Consider the following 13,106-nt stretch of genomic DNA (forward strand, 5'->3'; position numbering starts at 1 on the left):
ATTCCCTGTTTTAGGTCAGTTACGATCACCACTTTATTTTAAGAATGTGAAATGTCAGAATAATAGTGGAGAGAATGATTTATTTCAGCTTTTATTTCTTTCATCACATTCCCAGTGGGTCAGAAGTTTACATACACTCAATTAGTATTTGGTAGCATTGCCTTTAAATTGTTTAACTTGGGTAAAATGTTTCGGGTAGCCTTCCACAAGCTTCCCACAATATGTTGGGTGAATTTTGGCCCATTCCTCCTGACAGAGCTGGTGTAACTGAGTCAGGTTGTAGGCCTCCTTGCTCGCACACGCCTTTTCTGTTCTGCCCACAAATGTTCTATGGGATTGAGGTCAGGGCTTTGCGATGGCCACTCAAATACCTTTACTTTGTTGTCCTTAAGCCATTTTGCCACAACTTTGGAAGTCTGCTTGGTCATTGGCCATTTGGAAGACCCATTTGCGACCAAGCTTTAACTTCCTGACTGATGTCTTGAGATGTTGCTACAATATATCTACATAATTTTCCATCTCATGATGCCATCTATTTTGTGAAGTGCACCAGTCCCTCCTGCAGCAAAGCACCCCCACAACATGATGCTGCCACCCCCGTGCTTCACGGTTAGCATGGTGTTCTTCGGCTTGCAAGCGTCCCCCTTTTTCCTCCAAACATAACGATGGTCATTATGGCCAAACAGTTCTATTTTTGTTTCATCAGACCAAAGGATATTTCTCCAAAAAGTACGATCTTTGTCCCCATGTGCAGTTGCAAACCGTAGTCTGGCTTTTGTATGGCGGTTTTGGAGCAGTGGCATCTTCCTTGCTGAGCGGCCTTTCAGGTTATGTTGATATAGGACTCGTTTTACTGTGGATATAGATACTTTTCTACCTGTTTCCTCCAGCGTCTTCACAAGGTCCTTTTCTGTTGTTCTGGGATTGATTTGCACTTTTCACACCAAAGTGCATTCATCTCTAGGAGACAGAACGTGTCTCCTTCCTGAGTGGTATGACGGCTGCGTGGTCCCATGGTGTTTATACTTGCATACTATTGTTTGTACAGATGAATGTGGTACCTTCAGGTGTTTGGAAATTTCTCCCAAGGATGAACCAGACTTTTGGAGGTCTTCAATTGTTTTTCTGAGGTCTTGGTTGATTTATTTTGATGTTCCCAAGATGTCAAGCAAAGAGGCATTGAGTTTGAAGGTAGGCCTTGAAATACATCCACAGGTACACCTCCAATTGACTCAAATGATGTCAATTAGCCTATCAGAAGTTTCTAAAGCCATGACATAATTTTCTGGAATTTTCCAAGCTGTTTAAAGGCACAGTCAACTTAGTGTATGTAAACTTCTGACCCACTGGAATTGTGATACAGTGAATTATAAGTTAAATAATATATCTGTAAACAATTGTTGGAAATATTCCTTGTGTCATGCACAAAGTAGATGTCCTAACTGACTTGCCAAAACTATAATTTGTTAACGAGAAATTTGTGGAGTTGTTGAACAATGAGTTTTAATGACTCCAACCTAAACGTATGTAAACTTCCGACTTCAACTGTACATCACATGCGACTTGTAATAAGACTAAGCAATTAGCCTATTCAAATGTTTATCTGACTACATAAAGATAATAAGCAATATGTCAGACACTATGGTTGAGTTACAGTAATAGAACACTATAGTTGAGTTACATTAATAGAACCTTGTAGTTGTGTTACAGTAATAGAACACTATAGTTGAGTTACAGTAATATAACTCTATAGTTGAGTTACAGTAATAGAACACTGTAGTTGAGTTACAGTAATAGAACTCTATAGTTGAGTTACAGTAATAGAACACTATAATTGAGTTACAGTAATAGAACTCTATAGTTGAGTTACAGTAATAGAACACTGTAGTTGAGTTACAGTAATAGAACTCTATAGTTGAGTTACAGTAATAGAACACTATAGTTGAGTTACAGTAATAGAACACTGTAGTTGAGTTACAGTAATAGAACTCTATAGTTGAGTTACAGTAATAGAACACTGTAGTTGAGTTACAGTAATAGAACTCTATAGTTGAGTTACAGTAATGGAACACTGTAGTTGAGTTACAGTAATAGAACTCTATAGTTGAGTTACAGTAATAGAACACTATAGTTGAGTTACAGTAATAGAACACTGTAGTTGAGTTACAGTAATAGAACTATATAGTTGAGTTACAGTAATAGAACTATATAGTTGAGTTACAGTAATAGAACACTACAGTTGAGTTACAGTAATAGAACACTATAGTTGAGTTACAGTAATAGAACTATATAGTTGAGTTACAGTAATAGAACACTACAGTTGAGTTACAGTAATATAACTCTATAGTTGAGTTACAGTAATAGAACACTGTAGTTGAGTTACAGTAATGGAACACTATGGTTGAGTTACAGTAATAGAACACTATAGTTGAGTTACAGTAATAGACAATGAAAAAATGTCTGAGAATGGAATTCTAAATACAAGTGTATTTAATTACTTTGTAAAATGAGTGGATTCACATACAAGGAATAAAGCTTACGTTACAAGGCATTAACAACATTACAAGGCATTATTCTAAGCATGGTGAGAGAGAGAGAGTGAGAGAGAGAGAGAGAGAGAGAGAGAGAGAGAGAGAGAGAGAGAGAGAGAGAGAGAGAGAGAGAGAGAGAGAGAGACAATGTCTTGTGCCTTGGCTCATAGGAGATGGAGAGAAAGAGAGAGTGTAGGCCAGCGCAGGTCAGGAACAAAGAAAAGAGATAACAATGAATCTAAGACCCTTTTATAAGCATCTGAGTTGTTTGGATTCAAAATCTGACTTGTTGACCAATAGCATTACTGTTGAGTTAACTTCCAATCAGATATCAGACCTACATGATGTAAAGACTGGCACAATCTAATTAGACTCATGAAATGGTGTGGGCGTGCCTCAAGTTTCTGTGACGTTCAGTTTTCACTCAAGGCTATGTGTGTTGTTGACTTGTGATAGAATATCCTCGGAATATGAGACAGTGAACAACACTGCAGCAGTAGTTTAATGGTATTACTGCCCTCAAAGTGACTCTTCTTATCAGCTGTATGCAACGATGCGTGTGTGTTGTCTTCAGAACACCTCAGTGTCTCTCCCACCCACATTTTGTCTCACCTCTTTGAAGCAGAGGGTCTGTTGTCTTTACATCATGTAGGTCTGATGTCTGATTGGAAGTTAACTCAACAGTAATGCTATTGGTCAACAAGTCAGATTTTGAATCCAAACAACAGATGCTTATAAAAGGGTCTTAGATTCATTGTTATCTCTCTTCTTTGTTCCTGACCTGCGCTGGCCTACACTCTCTCTTTCTCTCCCTCTCCCATGAGCTATGGGCCAAAGCACAGGCCATGGTTTCTTTGTCTCTGTTAGCGTGTAAGATTAACGTGCTGTAATATAGACCTGGTTTCAAACAGTATTTTAAATCTTTCAAATACTCTCAATGCTTGATTTAGCCTGCCTGTAGGGCCACATTGGCAGAGTTTGTACATTTGGGGCTATTAAATTGGCTACATTGTGCCAGTCAAGCTCAATCCAGCACAGTGAAAGTATTTTACTGATTTCATCTAGTTAAACTCAGGTCTGGCTCTCATACTGTCGTAGCGATTGACGTTTCTTAACTGCACTAATATGGTCACGTTGTTGGTCGTGGGTCTCTTAGCTTTGGATGAGTCTTGCAGTTGTTGTGTGACAGTGGTGTCAACAAAACGCTACTTGCAGCTATAACATGACATGTTTGTAAGGGATCATTTGTAGCCTAGAAAAAAGTCCCACACAGCAGTTCTGAAGCTTGTCATGGGCACACATGACATGGCAGAGTTCCATTCCAGTGTCCTCTTTAATGCACTATCCAAACAGGCAGTAACAGAGACAGCCCTGCAGCGATTGCACAATTAGAGTGGGTCCTCCCTCACCGACACAGATTATGGCGTGCTTACTTTTGCTGCACAACACTGATGTGGGGCAGATGTTTAAATGGACAGTCGTTCCTCTAATCATGAATGGTCACGTGACCGGACTTCGTATTTCATATTTCAAGTTATTACATATTTCATGATTGACATTTTCATATGACTTCATACAGTTACATATGTGTAGATGAGTCAGAGGGTCACGGACATTTTACATTGTTCAAAGGCTGTGCTTCTCAATCCTGGTCCCGGGGACCCAAAGAGGTGCACATTGTAGGACGCTTAAAGATGACAGTACATGAGACAACCAAACCAACAAGGCATTTCCTGAGAATGCGTCTACTGTTTTTTCTTTAAAACAGCAATAATGTAAAATTAATAAAAAATACACAATACACCCTTATCAAAATGTAAGACTCATCTTTCAAAAACACATCTAGTCAATCTGCACAGTACAGTGGTGAAATGTGAAAGCTGTCACTGAAGAGTGGCTCTGGGCTGTCACTGAAAAGTGGCTATGGGGTCCGGCTTTTGTGTGTGTGTGTGTGTGTGGTGTGTGTGTGTGTGTGTGTGCTGTGTGTGTGTGTGTGTGTGTGTGTGTGTGGGTGCGTGTGCGCGTGCATGCGCATGTGCGTGTGTGTGTTGGAGAGGTCCATGGTCCATAAAGGAGGAACATTTAAGGCCATGCTGAAACCGGGAATGCCGACAACTGACGGAGGGTTCGGGCCGCCTGCCAAAGTGCCAGTCAGGCGAGCCCTTCTCCAGCCCCTCTCCTCCTGCGGCCCCTCTCCCAGCCCCATAGTGGTCTAACGGCACTCAAACCCTCTAGAGTGGGACAGTGAAGCTGAAACGCTGTGAAAAGGAGGCGAGATAAAATGGAGGAACGCTTAGCATGAAGGAGCGTTGGAGTGGACATGGAGCCTTCTGGACTTGTAATCTCTTAGTGTGCTCTAGTGGGAGTCGGCAGCAACACAGTCAACGGGTTATGCTATTGCTATTTATTCTTTCATTTCCATCCCCTTCAACTTCAAGCAGTCTCTGCTATCCATCACCTTACACAAATGTAAAATGTCCAAGGCAGGCCTCGGTATTGATCCCTAAAAGCTTGGGTGAAACACGGAACAAAACCATTTTCTTAATTTGATAAATGGCTAAAATTGTACGTCCAGTGGGTTATTTAAGGGTGGACTGATGTAAGATCAATGTTGATGCCTTATGATTAATATAGTCGATGAACGTCTTTCCCCAACCAGGGCAGGAGTTCTGGTCATAAGGTTTGAGTGCCACTGACAGAAGTTTGACTTTGAGATGAAAATGCTTGTAGGATCAGCAATACTAGGGCCATGTAATCAAGTTAATCCAGTTAATCAAATTGATCACTGTAATCACATTAATCAAATCCAGGTCTCATCCATTATATTCTTTTTTTATTTTTGAAAAATACTACAAAGTGTATTCAAATTAATCCTTGTGATCAAATGAATCGAATCCAGGCCTCTTCTGTTATTTTCTTTGATTTCAGATAACTACTACAAAGTGGAGGGAGCGAAGGATGCCTTAATATGTGGGGACGGGAGTGATGCTGGGTAAGTGACTCTACTCTTTCTCGTCCTTCCTTTGCTCTTCTTGCTATCAGTGAAGAAAAGCCAGAGATTATGAATGTGGGTTAGAGTGATGATAGCCTGGTCCCATTCTGTACGTGCTGTGGCCAGCTCTCCTCTTGTTAATCTTGTTTTGCATGGCTGAAGCCCAAACAGACTGGACCACCAGGCTAGTGTAACGGTGGCTTGTAGATGGTGCAACCATAGCCTCGTGAACCATAGCCTCTTGAACCATAGACTCATGAACCATAGACTCATGCTGTATACTCTAATCTAGTACATGCCGTTGAGCATTACCAAAGGACGTCACGAAGGGGCCCTGAGGTTAAGGTTTAGGTGGCTGAGGTGATGCCTGTCGCTGTGTGGCTAAGTCAACAGAGATAGCCTGGCTCTGAGGGTGTGAGTCAGCAAAACGGAGTGATGGCGACCGATGGTGACTCAGCTGCCCTCTGGCTGTAGAGAGACGAGACCATGGGCTTATCATCCACCACCCAGCCTGTGAGAGCCAGTAGGCTTTAACAAGAGAGTGGGCATTGACAGTGATGTTAATTATGGTTGTGTTTATTATGTGCCTGAGGTGGTTTCCCCAAACTATGCTTAATAAGTAACCTTGTCTTGGACGGGAACACTTGTGTTAGCTCCCAGAGCTAATGCCTTGTTTAGGCTTTAGCTCAGAGGGATAATGCCTTTTTGAGTCGTGCGGATGGCACTGGTGTTCTAGGCAGTAGTCTTACATGTCCAAGAAGGACTGAATCCCATAGTTTTTAAAAAATATAATTTTTTTCTACAATTCATGATTATCTCCCACATTGACTGAAGTGAAATGAAATTGACCTAAACCCAACTCTGATGTATTTTGGACCGAGATTTGGAATGGCGAGTGGATGTACTCTATTTTGGACTGAGATGGGAGTGGTGATTCGGAGAACATATGTGTTGCTGCTTGGCTGTGACTTCTAAAATCCCTCAGAGTTTACAGTGTACATTTTAGGAGACCAAGCGGCAGTTTTTTTGTCCACAGTAAAGAAGGAAATGAGCCTGGACATAACTGCACTGAGTACGCAACAGTGAAAAACATTTGTCCATGAAAATGTGGCATCTTTCTTAGTCAAGAAATAACATCTAAGTCACTTTCACATACAGACAGACGTGGAGACAAAGGGGCTGTTCATTGCACATGATATCTGTGTTGTCCCAAACCCTCTGATGCAGGTCTGAGACATTCTCAGTCTCATTCTCAACCCGGCTACTCATCAAATGACTGTATTGTCCATAGACATAGAATTAATGAATACCCTTAACACTAGCACGACCCGTCCCACCGACACTCTAATCCTGTAATGCAAAGTGCTTTTGGAGTAGCGGGCAGGAGTGGCAGGAGAGGAGTTCTTGATGCCAACGCTGCCCAGGCAAAGATCTAGGAATTTACAAATGTAAATAATACCCATCTGTGTTCTGTTGGGTGCCAAGCACAAATGTTCCCCACTGTTTCCATGTTGATTAGAAATAAGGCTCTGTTTCTGGTCTGGTATTGATATTTAACAACTGTAATGGGTTCAAATACATGGTTTGTGTTGGTACAGGACATTATTGGAAGGTGTCAGTGGTGGAAAAAGTACTCAATTGTCATACTTGAGTAAAAGTAAAGATACCTGAATAGAAAATTACAAGTAAAAGTGCAAGTAACCCAGTAAAATACTACTTGAGGAAAAGTCTAAAAGTATTTAGTTTTAAATATACTTAACTATCAAAAGTAAATGTAATTGCTAAAATATACTTAAGTATCAAAAGTATAACTCATTTCACATTCCTTATATTAAACAAACCAGACGGCACAATTTTCTTGTTTTGTTTAATTTAATTTCAGGGAGTCTGCCAGATCAGAGGCATTAGGGTTGACCAGGGATATTCTCTTGATGAGTGTGTAAATTGGACCTTTTTACTGTCCTGCTAAGCATTCAAAATGGAACGAGTACTTTTGGTTGTCAGGGAAAATGTATGCAGTAAAAAGTACATTATTTTCTTTAGGAATGTATTGAAGTAAAAGTAAAAGTTGTCAAAAATATAAATAGTAAGGTACCGATACCCAAAAAAACAAAGTAGTATTTTAAAGTATTTTTACTTAAGTACTTTACACCACTGGAAGGTATCCATTATTGGAAAGCACTTGTTATCAGTATGAATACATGGATAAATGTATTAGAAACAGATCAATCAGTAAGTAAGTTACTATACTGAATATACATTTAAATGCAACATGCAACAATTTCAACTATATTACTGAGTTATAGTTCATATAAGGAAATCAGTCAATTGAAATAAATTTGTTAGGCTCTAGTCTATGGATTTCACATGACTCGGCATGGGCGCAGGCATGGGTGGGCCTATCCATGGGTGGGCCTGGGAGGGCATAGGCCTAGGAGGGCATAGGCCACTTGGGAGCCAGGCCCACCCACTGCGGAGCCAGGCCCAGCAAATCTTAATGAGTTTTTCCCCACAAAAGGGCTTTATTACAGACAGAAATGCTCATCAGTTTCATCAGCAGTTTGGTGGCTGGTCTCGGACGATACCACAGGTGAATAAGCCGGATATGGAAGTCCTGGGCTGGCGTGGTTATACGTGGTCTGCGGTTGTGAGGCCGGTTGGACATGCTGCCAAATTCTCTCAAATGATGTTGGAGGCGGCTTATCGTAGAGAAATTAACATTAAATTCTCTGGCAACAGCTCTGGTGGACATTCCTGCAATCAGCATGCCAATTGCACGCTCCCGCAAAATTTGACATCTGTGGCATTATGTTGCGTGACAAAACTGCACATTTTAGAATGGCCTTTTGTTGTCCCCAGCACATTACCTTTGTAATGATCATGCTGTTTAATCAGCTTCTTGATATGCCACACCTGTCAGGTGGATGGATTATCTTGGCAAAGGAGAAATGCTCACTAACAGAGATGTAAACAAATTTCTGCACAAAATTTGAAAGAAATAAGATTTTTGTGCATATTGGAAAATTTCAGGGATCTTTTATTTCAGCTCATGAAACACTGGACCAACACTACGTTTATATATTTGTTCTGTTTAGATTCAATTATTCAATAAAAATAAGATGTCATTGTTATTATTTCGTGCCTGCCTAAAGTCACACTTTTGCCAGATTTGAAGAGTATCATTTAAGTGGTTTTATGAGCTCTTTGAACCAGTGATCTGACATTGTTGCGTCATATCAAGGTAATAGTCAGGTCGGGTCATGCTCACAGACAAAATAGTCCCCACTTTCAATTTCATCTCCTACTTTTATACTTACAAGAGAAATATGGAAAATGAATACCAACAACATTGCAATCACACAGGCAATCTCCATCTTATATGAGCAAAGGATGCGCTGACACATGATGCAAACCACTTCCAATGCCCTCAATGCCCGTGATGCTAGCTCATGCTTTCAACTTCCCCCTGCCACAAATGTTTGAAACATTATCTTAAATGCAGCTGTAATTGACAAAGTGATATCATCAACATTCAAATCTTTTTTTTGTTTATTCCTGTAAGACTGGGAATATATTGAACATATAAAGACATTCGGGTTGTGAGTTATTGGGAGGCTGCCTAACGGGAGAGCGGTGTAACGGTCCATTGCGGTGAGTTATGATGGGCTGGGGACTCGGTGAATGTAACATCTGCCTCCAGCTACAAAAAGACAAAGGACAGATCTGTCTGTCTCTCTGAGAGATAACGGCCAATCCAAACGCACGATACAGCTTGTGTCCACGAATGATAAAACAGACAGACTCTCAGCTTTGTCTGTCTGGTGCATGGTGATTGGTCACCAAAGCTCTGATTTAGTCACCTTATTTTAGCCATTGATTCAAATTTAAATGGCACAATAAAGGATTTAAATCCTGTGGCCTTGCATGGCCTTACATTATGTCTCACCTTTATTTTTTTCAATGTGTTTTTTTTCTCAAAAACCCAAACACCCATCTAAGTGGTCAGAGGCTTGAACTTCCCCCCCAAATATTGACTGGAAAATACAGTGCATTTGGAAAGTATTCAGACCCCTTGACTTTTTCCACATTTGGTTACATTACAGCCTTATTCTAAAATGGATAAAATAAATAAAAGTCTTCGTCAATCTACATACAATACCCCATAATGATCAAGCAAAAACAGGTTTTTAGACATTTTTGCAAATTATTGAAAATAAAAAACTGAAATATCTTATCTACTTAAGTATTCAGAACCTTTGCTTTAAGACTCGAAATTGAGCTCAGGTGCATCCTGTTTCCATTTATCATCCTTCAGATGTTTCTACAACTTGATTGGAGTCCACCTGTGGTAAATGCAATTGATTGGACATGATTTGGAAAGGTACACACCTGTCTATGTAAGGTCCCACAGTTGACAGTGCATGTCAGAGCAAAAACCAAGACATGAGGTCGAAGGAATTGTCTGTAGAGACAGGACGAGACAGGATTGTGTCGAGGCACAGATCTGGGGAAGGGTACCAAAAAATCTCTGCAGCACTATGTCCCCAAGAACACAGTGGCCTGCATCATTCTTAAATGGAAGAAGTTTGGAACCACCAAGACTCTTCCGAGAGCAGGCCTCCCGGCCAAACTGAGCATTGGGGGAGAAGGGCCTTGGTCAGGGAGATGACCGAGAATTCGAAGGTCACTCTGACAGAGCTCCAGAGTTTCTCTGTGTAGATGGGAACCTCCCAGAAGGGCAACCATCTCTCAAGCGTTTACGGTACGGTGGGCAGACGGAAGCCACTCCTCAGTAAAAGGCACATGACAGCCCGTTTGGAGTTTGCCAAAAGGCACCTAAAGACTCTCAGACCATGAGAAACAAGATTCTCTGGTCTGATGAAACCAATATTTAACTCTATGGCCTGAATGCCAAGCATTACTTCAGGAGGAAACCTGGCACCATCCCTACTGTGAAGCATGGTGGTGGCAGCATCATACTGTGGGGATGTTTTTCAGCGGCAGGGACTGGGAGACAAGTCAGGATCGAGGGAAAGATGAACAGAGCAAAGTACAGAGAGATCCTTGATGAAAACCTGCTCCAGAGTGCTCAGGACCTCAGACTGGGGCGAAGGTTCACCTTCCAACCTGACAATGACCCTAAGCAGACAGCCAAGATAGTGCAAGAGTGGCTTCGTGACAAGTCTCTGAATATCCTTGAGTGGCCCAGCCAGAGCCCGGACTTGAACCCGATCGAACATCTCTGGAGAGACCTGGAAATACTGTAGCTGTGCAGCGACGCTCCCCATCCAACCTGACAGAACTTGAGAGGATCTGCAGAGAAGAATGGGAGAAACTCCCCAAATACAGGTGTGCCAAGCTTATAGCGTCATACCCAAGTAGACTCGAGGCTGTAATCGCTGCCAAACGTGCTTCAACAAAGTACTGAGTAAAGGGTCTGAATACTTATGTAAATGTCATATTTCATTTTTCCGTTTTTTAATCAATTTGCACAAATGTATAACAACCAGTTTTTGCTTTGTCATTATGGGGTATTGTGTGTAGATTGATGAGGGGAAAAAAACTATGTAATCAATTTTATAATAAGGCTGTAACATAACAAAATGTGGAAAAAGTACCCAACTGTCATACTTCAGTAAATGTAAAGATACCTTAATAGAAAATGACTCAAGTAAAAGTCAAAGTCACCCAGTAAAATAGAGATGACCAGGGATGTTCTCTGTTTAGTGAGTCCTCCAGATCAGAGACAGTAGGGATGACCAGGGATGTTCTATTGATAAGTGCGTGAATTTGACAATTTTCCTGTCCTGCTAAGCATTCAAAATGTAACGAGTACTTTTGGGTGTCAAGGAAAATGTGTGGAGTAAAAAAACAATATTTTCTTAAGGAATGTAGTGAAGTGAAAGTAAAAGTAGTCAAAAATATAAATAGTAAGGTACAGATACCAAAAATGAAAAACTACTTAAGTAGTACTTTACACCACTGGAAAACGTAAAGGGGTCTGAATACTTTCTGAGTGAACTGTATAATATATATAGTATTTTTTGTGGAGATGAACCGAGATGAACTGTCAAATGCCTTTTGGGAGTTTGTATTGACACAGCACCCTTTATATTAAATACATGACAGACAATGGTATTTGTTTGTTTACTGGTCTGGCTGCCTCTCTCCCATAGTGTAAATAAAGGTCTGAAGAAATCAATTCTACCGTAGGCTAGTCCCACATTCAACTGCTCACTGGCTGTCACTCACTGGAAGTTTTGACTGTCAATCAAAATGCACATGGATCTGGGCCCATATTTATCAAACTTCTGAGAAAAAAATCATAAGAATCCTGTGAAATGCTGATTTAGGAGACTCTTGATGACAACGGCCCAGGCATACCTTAGGACTAATAGTTCAGATATCAAGAGACAAAATGCATCAGAGCGGATTATTTTCCCTTATCAAAAATCATTCTAGTTCCTGTCCCATCCAAGAAAAAGTGCAAAAGCTCTGTCAGAACTGTGCTATACTGGAGAGTAAATGAGAATGTGTTGTTCACTGTCTTGTTCCCTGTGTGTTACAGACAGTTGCATTAGATTGGCACATGCATTTTGGCTAGTCTAACTCAGTCTAAATACAATCGACGTGGGCAGTTCTACAGAGCATTCCAAATGGGGGTGTAGGGGCCCGTGGATGGAGGGGCAAGGTTTTTTCCCTCCATTTAAGTCACATTTAATCCATTTGAAGCTTTCTGGCTTCACTCTAATGGGGTTGTTAATGGCTACCCTGACTGCAAAGTGAAGATTATTGCCTCTCACTTACGATTCACCCCCCACTAAGCTCACTGTATGTGTCATGTTCTATAGAACTGTTGAAGTGTTCTTAACTCCTGGTATTTCTCCTACTCCAGTTCTATCCAGTTCTACTCGAATGAGTCATCAAATTGAATGTAACAGCTCGTTAATTGCATTTATATCGAGTGCATGTTGAAGGGCCTTTATTTTTCTGGTTATTTATGCTGGCTAGCTTTGCTGTTAGAATTTTTTTGGGGATGGCATTATCACTGGTTTAGGCTATAGGCCTTTGTCGTTAGGGGTGGCCATTCAGGGGGCTACTTCACAGAATACTTTAAGATAGTCCAAGGGTATGCTAACAACTACGCCAAATTTGCACAGTTATGATACCAGCTGAAGGACTCCTCTGATGAGCTGAACATTTTCTTACAACTGTAAATGTTCATAAAGACTCATCAGCAAGCATGTATTACACTGATAATTACAGAGTGTAAATGTATTTCATGAAGGTACTTTTTTTTATATAAATAAAGTGTAATTAGGATGTATTTTAGATGCTCGTAAGATTACATGAGTATGTCCGCCTCCTATAATTTGACCAAATGGACGGGTCTAAGTTTTGGTCAAAAGCCAGACAGGTTCACCTCAAAATATTTGATTTGAAACAGCATAGTCGTAGTTGTATTATTGTTTGTGTGTTTCTCCAGACCTTTTACTTTATAGCTTATTTACCTAAGATAAATATTGATCAGATGTTTCCCTTTATCAAGTTATTATGGATTCTGGTTATGAGCAGACTGAATA

The 13,106-nt window shown here is 40.6% G+C and overlaps 1 protein-coding gene across 2 annotated transcripts in view; it reads left to right on the plus strand.

Moving 5' to 3' along the window:
* The window catches only part of LOC106579582 (sodium channel protein type 3 subunit alpha), a 190,486-nt gene that overhangs the window by 61,501 nt on the left and 115,879 nt on the right, over positions 1–13,106 (plus strand). For both annotated transcript variants that reach the window (XM_082965985.1, XM_082965984.1), the window contains one exon: positions 5,460–5,523. In XM_082965985.1, the coding sequence (XP_082822111.1) occupies positions 5,460–5,523 (64 nt within the window). The remainder of the gene's footprint in view (positions 1–5,459; positions 5,524–13,106) is intronic.

This window comes from Salmo salar, chromosome 19 (genome assembly GCF_965601325.2).
Source record: "Salmo salar chromosome 19, fSalSal1, whole genome shotgun sequence".
Lineage (NCBI taxonomy): Eukaryota > Metazoa > Chordata > Actinopteri > Salmoniformes > Salmonidae > Salmo > Salmo salar.